Raw genomic sequence first — 12,888 nt, forward strand, 5'->3', positions numbered from 1 at the left:
GTTCCACCTCATACCCTCTGGGGAGAGGTGAGGAGCTGGAGGTTGAATCAGCCAATCGCCAATGACTTAGTTATGAGTCATAATGAAGCCTCCATAAAACCCAAAAAAACTGGACTCCGAGCTTCCAGGTTGGTGAGAACGGAGCTGGGGATTCAGGGACCGTGGTGCTCCTGGAGAGGGCACGGAAGCTCCCAGACCTCCTCCCATACTTTGCCCTCAGTACCTCTTCACCTGACTGTTGATTTGGATCGTTTATCATATCTTTAATTGACTGGCAAATCTGTTTCTCTGAGTTCTTTGAGCCCCTCTAGCAAAATAAAAGAAATTGCTCTAGCAAACCTCCTAAGAGGAGGTCCTGGGAACCTCTGCTTTATAGCCGGTCAGTCCAAAGTACAGGGAACAGCTGGCACTTGCAGCTGGGATCTGAAGTCCAAGGAAGAGGGTTTGGGAACCTCTGATCTGTAGCCCAGTGGAGAAGCACAGATAACAGCCTGGACTTGTGACTGGCATCTGAAACAGGGTAGAGGGTGGGTCGTGGGCTATCTTACAAGACAAAGCCCTTACTCTGGGGAATCTGATGCTGTGTCGAGTACATAATGTCAAAATTGGGTGGAATTCTCAGACACTTGCTGCTTCCAAGAATTGCTTGGTTTGGGACATTGGGGAACTCCTCCCCTCACATTGGAATTGAGTCCAGGAACCCAAAAAGGGTTGGTGTCAGTAAACCTATAAAATGGAATATAAATACCTTTCTTCACTATTATTATAAGAATTCAGGGGTACAGTGTTTGTAAAACACCCAGTACAGTACCTATTAAGTAGTATATGATAAGGAGTGCTAGCTGTGTCCCTACAGGGTATAATCTGAGGCCTGCTGGCAAGGCTACCTTCCTCCTTTGTCACTCTCTTCATAAAGACTATTATGATTCTGAACTTTTTCCATTACAGACTCATTTCTTTTGTTTGCTCTTCTAATAGTTCTCAGTGTGTGGTCACTTTAGGCAATTCTTGATTATTCTCTTTTTTGTGCAAACAAATCAATCAAATTGATTTCTTTATCAGGATCTGGAGATCAAGGCATGAGGAGATAGAGTTGTTGAATTCTGCCTTGGAAGATAAAGACATTAGATTGTAGAAGCAGACACACGCACACATTAGGGCAGCCTAAGGGTGGGGGGGAACTTGGCAGGTGATTAAATCGGGAGAAGAGCCCAGAAAGAATTGGTAGCCTGGCACCAAGCGTGGATTCCTCTGACACCCGATGCATTTCCTGGCGCAGATGAACGCAGTCCACTTCGGGAGCAGTCTTCTCTCGGGGTGAAGTGGACAGGAAAGATTGTAAGGCAGCATTGTAAGACTTGGGGGTATTTGCGAGGTAGGAAAACTTCATTTCTGCGTATTCCCAATCTCTCTGTCCTGTATCCTTTCCAGATTTTTGGCTGCCTCTCCTCCAGCTCTTTCCTCCTTGCCTTAGCTTCTACCAAGCGCCAGGATTCTCCACGTACCATGCTGCCAGATCTGTAAACATTCCCAATTCCCTCACATTAACGATCTGTCTGGTTCCAATCCTATCCCTGGTGACAGAAAGGGCCCTGGAGAGAAATCAGCAATTGGGGACTGGCTTGACTATCGCCTTTCCTGTGACCACTGATGAGTCTCTTGTCTGTAGGCCTCCGTTTACTTTTTAAACACTGTGAGTCTTGCTTTGGGAAGTCTCTCAAGTCCCCTTCAGTTTAAACGAGCCTTGATGGGATGGTACCACGCTACCGCCATCCCCACGATGTGGAACAGAGTTTGTAAGTAAGTGCACACGTGTGCTTTATACTCAGTAAAGTCTCCCTGTGTGGACGTTCTGCCTATTCCCTGGAAATAAACAGTTTCCTGCCAACTGACTGTAGCTAATTCTAACTAGAACATGTGTTACTCTCAAAAAGAAATTGATAGGAAAAGAATGATGCTGAAATTGTAATTAGGCGGACAACACTGTAGTCTTGAGGTAGAATAAATGATGTCACTAAACAATATCTATAGTTAGAATATTTGTTATTTGCTCGATGTGTGAATTTATTCTAATTTAAGTTATCATATCTCAGGAGGTACTATAACCTCAAGAGGTGGGAACTGACTCAGTTTTTCTCACTGTTATGTTCTCACCACCTAGCACAGTGCCTGGTATGAGCGAATGCTCAATAAAGGTTTCAGGAGGAAAAAAAAAAAAAAAGAACATGTGTTACTTATCCTGAATGGAAAATTTCTGGTATTCTAAGGTGGGGAGAGGTTGCCATTTCATCCAGGAGACAGACAAGGACCATATTTGGCTGGGAGACAGGGATGGGAAACAGGCATGCCCTTTGGGCAAACAGGCTTGGCACAGCTCCTGGTGAGATGTTAGAGATGCCCAGCCTAGTCACATCAAGGATGTCCTTCTCTAACTCCAAACTCCCAATTATACAATAAAAAAGGTAGCAACTTCCTTTAGTTATTTCTAGTCTTGTACGTTTTGGCATCTTCTCGTTAATTGCCCAATACCTTCTTGGAAGGAACCTTGAGGATAACGTTAGTCCTCAGAGACTTACTACATACATAAAAGGATCATGAAGAACAAAAAGAGATTAAAGTGTTGGAAGCATGCCTGGGAACTGGATTTCTTCAGAGAAGGCAAGAAAGCAGAGAAGATACTAAAAATATTTTAGCACAGACACATAGAAATGGCTCTAGTAGTTCTTAGGATCCAATAAAAAGAAACTAATGCCAACTTTAGGATAGATTTAAGAAAGAACATTCTAGAAGAGAGTCTTATCAAACACTTAATCATTCTTAAAACTCTGCTTTGTAGTTACCCTTTCAGGGAAAAGTATTCTGTCTTCTCATATCCCTTTTGCTTTATCTGAGTAAGTCTAATTCTTCTTCAGGCCAAATGTCATTTCCTGAGGGAAATCTACCTGACCCACAAACCATTCCCCCACCCCAGCCAAGTCTGATTAAGTTCACCATTATGCTATCCCATAGTCATCAGAACTTGTCATTCTCTCTCATACTATTTATCATGATTCCAGGGTTACATTTATTTATGTACCTAGTTTCCTACATCTGTCTTTCACATTTGCCTGGAAGCTACATGAGGGTTGAAATCATCTGTTTTATTTATTATTGTGTCTCCAAGATGGAGTACAGTCACTGGCACAAGGGAGGTACTCGGGAAATTTTTTTAGTAGATGGATGAACATGTAAATGACTTCATGACAGGTTTTTAACCCACAGATAATTTTCCTTTTCTGGGCAGTATATAAAAAATAATAACCATTCCGCCAAATATCCTGGGTAGTTTGGGGGTTGTCTTGGCTTCTTCAGCTCTTTGCCAACTCCCTCATTCCAGAAATGCTTTGGTTAAGATAGTGTTCATTGACATTTTAAATATTTGGAAGTTTAAGACATCTACTGCTGTTACTAAGCTGAGACATCCAAGAACACCTTGAAAAGGTTTTAAATGTGGTCAAGATCAAATTTCCAAGAACTCATACATACAGTTGTTCTAGTCTACGGCCATACTACCCTGAACGCGCCCCATCTCATCTGATCTCAGAAGCTAAGCAGGGTCGGGCCTGGTTAGTACTTGGATGGGAGATATACAGTTGTTGTAAAGACATGATATCTTACTCCAGACACATATCGATGAAACTTTACCAATACTATAAATCTAAGGTGTTAAGAAGCACAAATAAATGGCCTCAGTATGCAATAATTTAACCTGCTTTTTCTGCTTACCCTGTCAGTGCTTTGAAGATGGGGGAGCTGGTTTAATCAGAACTTCATCATCTGCAAACAGTCTCGAACTTGAATGTGGGAAGAGAGGGACAGCAGGCTAATTGGAATAAGCATGTTGTACTGCATTGGAATGTATTCTCATTGATAATCATATTTAACCTTTCAGTTTTTTCATCTGTAAAAAGAAAAGTAGTTAAAAGCGGTGATCTTTGAGGCTTTGTGTGTTTTTATTGAAACAAATTTTTAAAAAGATTTTATTTATTTATTTGACAGAGATCAGAAGTAGGCAGAAAAGCAGGCAAAGAGAGAGGAGGAAGCAGGCTCCCCACTGAGCAGAGAGCCCGATGTGGGACTCAATCCCAGGACCCTGGGATCATGACCTGAGCTGAAGGCAGAGGCTTTAACCCACTGAACCACCCAGACGCCCCTGAAACAAATTTTTTTCCCCAATTTTTTTCCCCAAATGAAAGCTTACATGAGTGTAAATGTAAACAGATAAAAGTTAAGTAGCTCATTGAGAGCATGTATGTGTGATAATTTCACCTCCACCAGTCTCAGAAACTTCTGGAACAACATTTTAGAAAACCAAGAAATAACTCCTTGAAATAATACAGCTTGAAAAATGGCTCCATCTCCATTTCCAAATCAGTTAATTTCTATTGTATGGGTATTCATTTAGGTCCACAATCCTTTCTATAATAATTTTTAAAAATATTTTTATTTAAAATATTTTAATTACAGCATAGTTAACATACGGTGTTATATTAGTTTCAGGTATACAATACAGTGATTCAGCAAACCCATATATGACTCGGTGCTGTTCAAGATAAGTGTACTCTTGGGTCACCAGGGTGGCTCAGTCCATTAAGCATCTGACTCCTGATCTCAGTTCAGGTCATGATGTCAGGGTTGTGAGATTCAGCCCCACGTTGGGCTCTGCTCTTGGTGAAGAGGCTGCTTCACATTCTCTCTCTCCCTCTGCCCCTCCCCCAGCTCCCGCACACTCTCGCTCTCTCTCGAATAAGTAAGTAAATCTTTAAAACAACATTAAGTGTACTCTTAATCCGCACGTTACCCTATTTCACCCATCCTGCTGCCCATCTCCCCTCTGGTAACCATCTTTTTATTCCCCATAGCAAAGAAACAGTTTTTTTGCATTGTCTCTTTCTCCCTTCTTTATTAATTTATTTCTTAAATTCCACATATGAGTGAAATCATACGGTATTTTTCTTTCTCTGACTGGCTTATTTCCCTTAGCCTAATGCTCGGTAGCTCCATTCATGTTGCTGTGAATGACAAGATTTCATTCTTTTTTTATGGCTGAGTAATATCTTCTTGTGTATATGTGTGTGTATACACCACATCTTTCTCCATGCATCTATTAGCAGACATCTGTGCTGCTTCCATAATTGGGCTATTGTAAATAATGCGGCTGTACACATGGGGTGCATATATCCCCTTGATTTAGTGCTTTTGTATTCTTAGCGTAAATACCCAGTAGTGCAATTACTGAATCATATTCTTCTTTAAATTTTTTGAGGAGACTCCATACTGTTTTCCACAGTGGCTACACCAGTTTGCATTCCCACCAACAGTGTGCAAGTGTTCTTTTTTTCCAAATCCTAACCAAAACTTGTTAAAAAACAAGTTTTTGATTTTAGCCATTTTGACAAGTGTGAGGTGGTATCTCATTGCGGTTTTGATTTGCATTTCCCTGATGCCGAGTGATGTTGAACATCTTTTCATGTATCTGTTGGCCATCTGGATGTCGTCTTAGGAGAAATGCCTGTTCATGTCTTCTGCCCATTTTTAAATTGGATTATGATTATTATTATTGGTATTGAGTTGTATAAGTTCCTTATATATATTTGGATACTAATCCTTTATTGGGTACGTCATTTGCAAATATCGTTTCCCATTCAGTAGGTTGTTTTTTAGTTTGTTGGTTATGTCCTTTGTTGTACAGAACTTTTTATTTTAGTATAATCCCAATAGTTTATTTTTGCTTTTGTTTCCCTTTCTTCAAGGGACCTATCTAAAAAGATGCTATTATGACTGATATCAAAGAAATTACTGCTTATGCTCTCTTCTTGGATTTTTATGGTTTCAGGTTTCCCATTAAGGTCCTTAATTCATTTTTAATTTCGTTCTCTATACAGTGTAACACACTGGTTCGATTTTCATTCATGAATGTAGCTGTTCAGTTTTTCAACACCATTTTGTCAAAGAGACTGTTGTTTTCCCTTTGCATATTCTTACTTCTTCTGTTGAAGATTAATTGACCATGTAATTGTGGGTTTATTTCTGGCCTTTCTATTCTGTTCCATTGATCTATGTGTCTATTTTTCTATGAATATTTTTGTTTGTTTCAAATTTTTATTTGAATTCTAGTTAGGGGTGCCTGGGTGGCTCAGATGGTTAAGTGGCTACCTTCGCTCAGGTCATGATCCCGGGGTCCTGGGATCAAGTCCCATGTCAGGCTCCCTGCTCAGTGGGGAGCTGGCTTCTCCCTCTGCCTCTATTTCTCTATGTCTCTCATGAATAAATAAATAAAATCTTTTTAAAAAGATTAATTCTAGTTAGTTAACATATAAGGTAATATTGGCTTCAGGAGTAGAATTTAGTGGTTCATCACATATAACACTCAGTGTTTATCACTAGTGCCCTCCTTAATCCCCATCACCCATTTAGCCCATCCCCCGCCCACCTCCCTCCATCAACCCTCAGTTTGTTCTCTATAGTTAAGAGTCTCTTATGGCTTGCTTCCCTCTTTTTTTCCCCCTTTCCCATATGTTTACCTGTTTTATTTCTTAAATTCCACATATGAGTCATATGAGTGAGATCATATGGTATTTGTCTTTGTCTGATTTATTTCACTTAGCATAATACACTCTAACTCCATCCACATCAATGACTATTTTTAAAGAAAAATATTTCTTTGTCTTAGTTAATGAATCATTATTCAAAGCAATATTAAACATAAGAAAATCTAAGGGCAAAAACAATTTATAAACATTTCGAGTGTACCACAATGCAGTTTAATAAGCAAATGTTACTGTGAATGATTAGATAATGTGTCCTATAGCAGACAAATGACAGAGTGAGAGAAGTAACATTTTAGGATATTGGGCTTCAACTGTGATGGACAATCATTTGTTAACTTGGCAGATGCCATGTCATGATGGAAAGCACTTCTTTATAAATAAGACACATTTTAGGCAAATATTAAAAAGTGTTTGCAAGGTCTTTGCTAAGGAAAAATCATATCAACTCCCAAAGCATGGAAGATGCCTGAAATTCAACATGCATCTTACTTACTCATATAGCAAACTTAGCCTTTTCCTTGATGCTAGGTTTGTCAAGAACTAAGCACTGGATTGGACTAGAGCCCTTCAGACCGTGACTGAGGTGAAAGAACTCCATGCCAGTCCCCAGTGGGACTTGGGGAAGACAGAGTTATAAGGTAGGAAAAGGCGTTAGGCACAGGAAATGATACTGGTGTGAACCTGGTCTGTCTTCTGGCAATTTTTCTGAGACCTGTGTCCCCAGTAGCAGATTACTCTGTGGCACCAGCTGTGTACCTACAGTCACATCTTTCACAGTGTCCGTGGCTGAACTCTTTCAAGAAGCCACAGACCACAGCTGTACCCATGGTGTTAGGGCCCCGGCTCCTTTATTCTCTTTGAGAGGCCAAGTATGGTTACTCTTCTTCTCCCTATTCTCAAGGGTTTTTTCTCTTTTTTCTTTTTTTAAACCCATGTTTTTCCCCCCAGCATTGTGGAATGGTATCACATTTCCCACTAAAGAAGAGACAAAGAGAAAAATGCATTACTTGGATGCAATCCAAAGAGATTGGGATATAGGGACAAATGATGAGAGACACATAGATCCCTCTGGCTCTTGATTCCTTTCCAAATACAACTTTTTAAGGAATGAGCAATAGCATTTACTTTTTACATTTGATTTTTATGTGTAGGTATTATTCAAATGGTTCTAAAAGCCAGCGTATATATGTACATGGTAACAAACCTTCCTATTATCATGTCCCCCAGGTACCCCACTCTCCCCTAATGGGTCACTCTTGTTCTCAGTTTCACGTCTCACCTTCCAGAATTGCTTTAGGCATATGCAGACAAGTTACAGATGCATACTCTTGTTTCAGGAAAATTAAGTAGATGATTTTTAAGATCCACCCCAGGAATCTGGTAGGGATTTCTTCTCATCTCCATAGCTCACATACAAAATCCTACTGACACCTCACCGTAAATGGCATGACCAAGGACCAACAACTCATCGGTGGGAGAGGGCTTCCTGTAAGTGGCATACTGAGTAAGGGGAGGGAAGCCTAGTCCAGTCTGGACCCGCAGAAGTTACATGATTTCCCTTTCTGTCACTGAAAGTAAAGGGAGAGAACTGGGAGCAAAAAAGGGAAAAAGAAACCGGATCCATACCCAGAAACCATGTAGAGATGAAATGTGGCTGTCTTTTCAAATCAGCTGCGTTTTCTATTATTTCCTAACATCCTTCAAAAACCAGAGCCAGCGCAAGTTCAGTGAGTTCAGAGTCAGTCCCTCAGTTTTGGCAAGTCACTCACCTCGTCCTAGAAATGAGCCTCGATTGAACCGGAGCTGAAAGAATGACAGTGTTTCCTTCCTCTGAGGACTCTCTCTGGGAACATGCCTGGAATGAGTGAGTGTGGGAGACGAGGTGGTATCCACTCCAAGGCACAGCTGGACCTACGTGTGGAGGGGAGCTGGGCTCCAGTGTTATTTTTGGAAGCCCTAATTCCACTGCTAGTTTTCCTCACTCATCCTCTCTTACAGCACTTTTATTATTATTATTATTATTATTATTATTATTATTTTAAATCACAATCCCTGTCTCTTCTCTAGAGATCGTGAAGTTACCATTGAGGCTTGGAGCAAGATACATGCTTCTTTCGGGTCAGGTTGGGAAACCCATTCAAGGCAAATTTTGTCCCTCAGTCCCAAATATTGAGTTAACATTACAAAATATATATATATATATATAGCTCTCATTCCCACTTATATTAAGATTTGACTTGGACATTCTTCTTAATTAATCAGACAAAAATGTAACTCCTAATAGTGTCCTTCTCAAAATATCACGGCGTCCATCCAACACTGGCAATTGCCATTCAAATTCTAAGAGGACTTCATGGCAGGCATAATGTCTGATATAAGCAGAGGCTCAAAAACGATCTGGTAGATGAATGCCAGTCAGCCCTATATACTCAGCAATTGATCACCTTCCTGTGGCATTTTATAAAAATTAAAACACTTGCTTTTTCTTTCTTTAAACTTAGTACTTCTCAAAACAGCCTTTTAAATTTGGGCAAGGATGTCAATTTAGACTCAGAGGAACACTTCCACGTTTAACTCATTATTCTAGAAGTCGGAGTTGTAAACTTGGACCAGGCAGATCTGGAATAAAATTAGTCCACCCATCCATCCACCCAACCACCCACTCATTCAACAAATATTTGTTAAGTCCTACATTCAGGGACTAGGCAGGGTACTCCTATATACGTCAGTGTGAACAAAACAGCTTCTCTCCTTCACGGAAGAGAACTTGTCATCCATCGTGCTTGACTTCGCTAGCCCCCAGGTCACTGCATGTAAACTTGGGGGATCAGCCATCACCTGAGCCAGTGAATACCCTTCATCCCTGGTTTTCCACACTTGAGAGGAGCAGAGATTTCATTAGTTCATCTTAGAAACTTTGGAAATCAGAGGAGAAGAGTGAGGAGGGAGGGAACCTGAAAAGAAGGCATTTTCTTTTCTAAAATGTGCTTCATCATTTATGGAAAACCTTTTAAAGGCCAGATAGGATTTCATTTTCACATGTGGGGATGGTTGAGGTGTGGGCCTAGGTGTTCAGGAAACAGAATTAAGAGAACTGAAATAATGGTCATTGTAAACCCCATAAGATACAGTGCTTAGTAAGTCTGGTACCTTATCTCATTTAATCTTTACAGGAATCCTGCAAAATGGGTCTTGTTAGCCTCGTTTTTTAAAATTACTTTATATATTTTTTAAGATTTTATTAATTTATTTGAAAGAGAGCAGGAAGGAGAGAGAGCAGGAGCAGGGGGAGGGAGAGGGAGAAGCCGGCTCTGCTGCTGAGCAGGGACCCAGACACGGGGCTCCATCCCAGGACGCTGGGATCCTGACCTGAGGCAAAGGCAGATGCTTCACCCACTGAGCCACCCGGCACCCTTGTTAGCCTCATTTTAGAGATGAGGCAAAAGAGGCTCAGAAGGAAACGTGGCCCTTACTCAGTCCTTCTCTATGGAATTCTTTGATAATGATGAGAGTACCACATTCTCATTAATTTTTAATAATTATAATTACTTTCATTAATAATTAGTGGCAATAATGCTATTGTTGTGAATTTAACTCAACAAGCATTTGCTGAACACCTAACTAATGTCACAGACACTGGAGTGGGTAGAGCTATAACGCACAGCTCTGTTGGGGGGGATGGAGAATAACTGAGAGTCCATGGCAGCCGCGGTGTGCAGTGGGGCAGGAGGGGCTCGTAGTGTCTAGGTGATGCCATGGTAAAGAGTTTCAGTTCTTGTCCTATGGAACAGTAGCATTTTAGAAAGACGGCTCACCAGCTATTCTCAGCCAGGACTCTGTAAGCCCCCATTTATCCCATGGAGCCACATTAATAACCTTCCTCATGGATGACGCACCTTCTTTCTTTTTCAGGAACAGTGGACAGTGCCATGGACCTGATCCTGATCAATTCCCTACCTCTGGTGTCTGATGCAGAAACGTCACTCACCTGCATCGCCTCTGGCTGGCGCCCCCATGAGCCCATCACTATAGGAAGGGACTTTGAAGCCTTAATGAACCAGCACCAGGATCCACTGGAAGTTACTCAAGATATGACCAGAGAATGGGCTAAAAAAGTCGTTTGGAAGAGAGAAAAGGCTAGTAAAATCAATGGCGCCTACTTCTGCGAAGGGCGCGTTCGAGGAGAAGCAATAAGGATCCGGACCATGAAGATGCGGCAGCAAGGTAACATGCCCATTCGTCGGGGGCCGTGGCGTCCGCTGAGGCTCACACAGAGCTCGTCTGCGGCTTGTCTCTAGTATGCACATAGGATTTGGGAGCAAAGACACCGGCCAGTCCACCTCACCCACGTTCAACCCCTTCGCCGGACATTGGGCCTGGTTCCTGAGATGAAATGAACTGTAAATACATATTGTGCTAAGGTTTCCGTGGCCCTTATGGAGATAGGAACATGTTACCTGTATGGAGTAGGGAAATCACAGAGACGAAGACAACTGTCCATGCCAAGATAGGAGCTGTTTTGAGCTTTCTAATTGAGTTTTCATTTGTTTCTTTGTTTTGCTTGCCCCCGAGTATTCTTAACAGAAGTCACTGTTTTCAGGGGACAATGTGGTAGAAATAAGAAACTTAAAAAGGGAGCATCTATCAATAACTTAACTGGTTCCTTAGTCTGTCGGTTATCTGTGGCCGTGGTCATGCTGTGTCCCACACAACCACAGACCCCAGTGGCACGGCACAAGTAAGCGTTCACAGCCCGTGAGTATAAGTCAGCTGGGCGGATTGGGTGGCTCTGCCATTCCTGACCCGGCTTTCTCACACGTGGATGTTGGCCGACAATAGGCGTATTATGCCAGCCTTGGCTGCACCAGCCTGGGTCTTTTCCATGCGTCTATTTTCCTCTCGCAGGTTTAGCTAGGTGCATTCTCACAGAGAATGGCAGAAGTGCAAGAGAACAAGAGGAAACGCACAACGCTTCTTGAAACCTAGCCTCAGTGTTGTGCGCTCTCACTCCTATCCCATTTCTTTGCCCAAGAAAGTCAAATAGCTGAGCCTAAGCTCACAATGGCTAGGCCTCCCACAATTAAATGGCAAAGATGACAGAGACAGGGAAGGTTGAAGCACTGGGGCCCTTCCAGCCCGCTGCCATTCTTGGAAAGAGAACGTGGTTTCCTTTTGGCACTTGAGTGGCCACACTTAGCTCACAGAACCCTGGAATTTTGAAGGCAGATGTTGAGGGGTTTCTGCAAAGGGGCACATTATTCTTAGCTACCGCCTCACAAGGCAGTGATAGGATGGAACCTTTGTCCCAAAATACAAGTGGCTCTAACCTAAGTCTTTAGGCCCGTCCACCAAACTGATGACCGCTGGAGAAGGCAGCTGTGCGTATTCTTTAATGGTTCTGTTTTGCCCTGAGACTCCCAGGCCTGGACAGGTGGGTAGACTCCTGGTATCTTGATGCTGCTTGCTGGGAGGAAGGCACAGAATTCCAGCAGAGATGACCTCTCCTTGTTCTGACTGGAATGATCTGGCCACTCATGTGTCAACCCTTTTTTCTGAGCTGGTCATACCTCTAGAGGAATCCTTTCCAGATTGATGTCATCGTATCCACAGGGACCGTGGCCTGAGAAAGTGTCATTTTAGGAGATAATGACATTGTGAACTCTTCAGGGTTTGATTTTTCATTGCTAGACTGATCCACATAAATAACACAGCTCTACATGTGTCTCTGATGGTCTGTATTTAGCTAGGAGTCTGCTTTTTTTTTTTTTTCTTAGCCCAGTGTCTCTCTAAGTTGAATGAGCTTCTAGACCAACCGTGGGTCTTGGTAAAATGCAGACTCTGATCCGTAGGTCCTTGAGGAGAGTCCCGAGATGGTGCATTTCCCACAAGGTCCCAGGTGGTAAGATTCCTCTGGGCTGTGATAATGAAAAGACTTGAAGGCAGCAAGCTCATTTTAAAGTCAAAAGTGATAAAATCACCATTCATTACAAATAAAGGAAAAGGTTTTCTTAGCAAAACTGCACCGGTCACCTTTAAATGACACTAGGGTGAGTGGGAAAGTGCACAACAGACGTTCCCAGGAATGCAGCTCTCCGGTGAGGGAAGAGAGTTTGAACAAAGGGATGTGAGGTGTGCCAAAGCTATCAGAGCTGAAGAGTCAGCCCTGTTATGTTCCACACGTGTCATTCGGGATTTGACTTGTGTCAAGAGTTAGTCCTTTCTGCTGACGCTTCCACATTCAGAATGAAGATAATCCGAGACGTGGGCCCCGGTGCCTTCGTAGGAATGAAATGTGGGA

General features: G+C 42.2%; 1 protein-coding gene across 2 annotated transcripts in view; it reads left to right on the forward strand.

The window, feature by feature from the left end:
* Positions 1-12,888, forward strand: part of TEK (TEK receptor tyrosine kinase) — a 96,051-nt gene that overhangs the window by 33,332 nt on the left and 49,831 nt on the right. For both annotated transcript variants that reach the window (XM_004761779.3, XM_004761780.3), the window contains exon 2: positions 10,503-10,814. In XM_004761779.3, the coding sequence (XP_004761836.1) occupies positions 10,503-10,814 (312 nt within the window). The remainder of the gene's footprint in view (positions 1-10,502; positions 10,815-12,888) is intronic.

The sequence above is a fragment of the Mustela putorius genome, unplaced genomic scaffold (genome assembly GCF_011764305.1).
Source record: "Mustela putorius furo isolate JIRA1106 unplaced genomic scaffold, ASM1176430v1.1 tig00000421_pilon_pilon_pilon, whole genome shotgun sequence".
Lineage (NCBI taxonomy): Eukaryota > Metazoa > Chordata > Mammalia > Carnivora > Mustelidae > Mustela > Mustela putorius.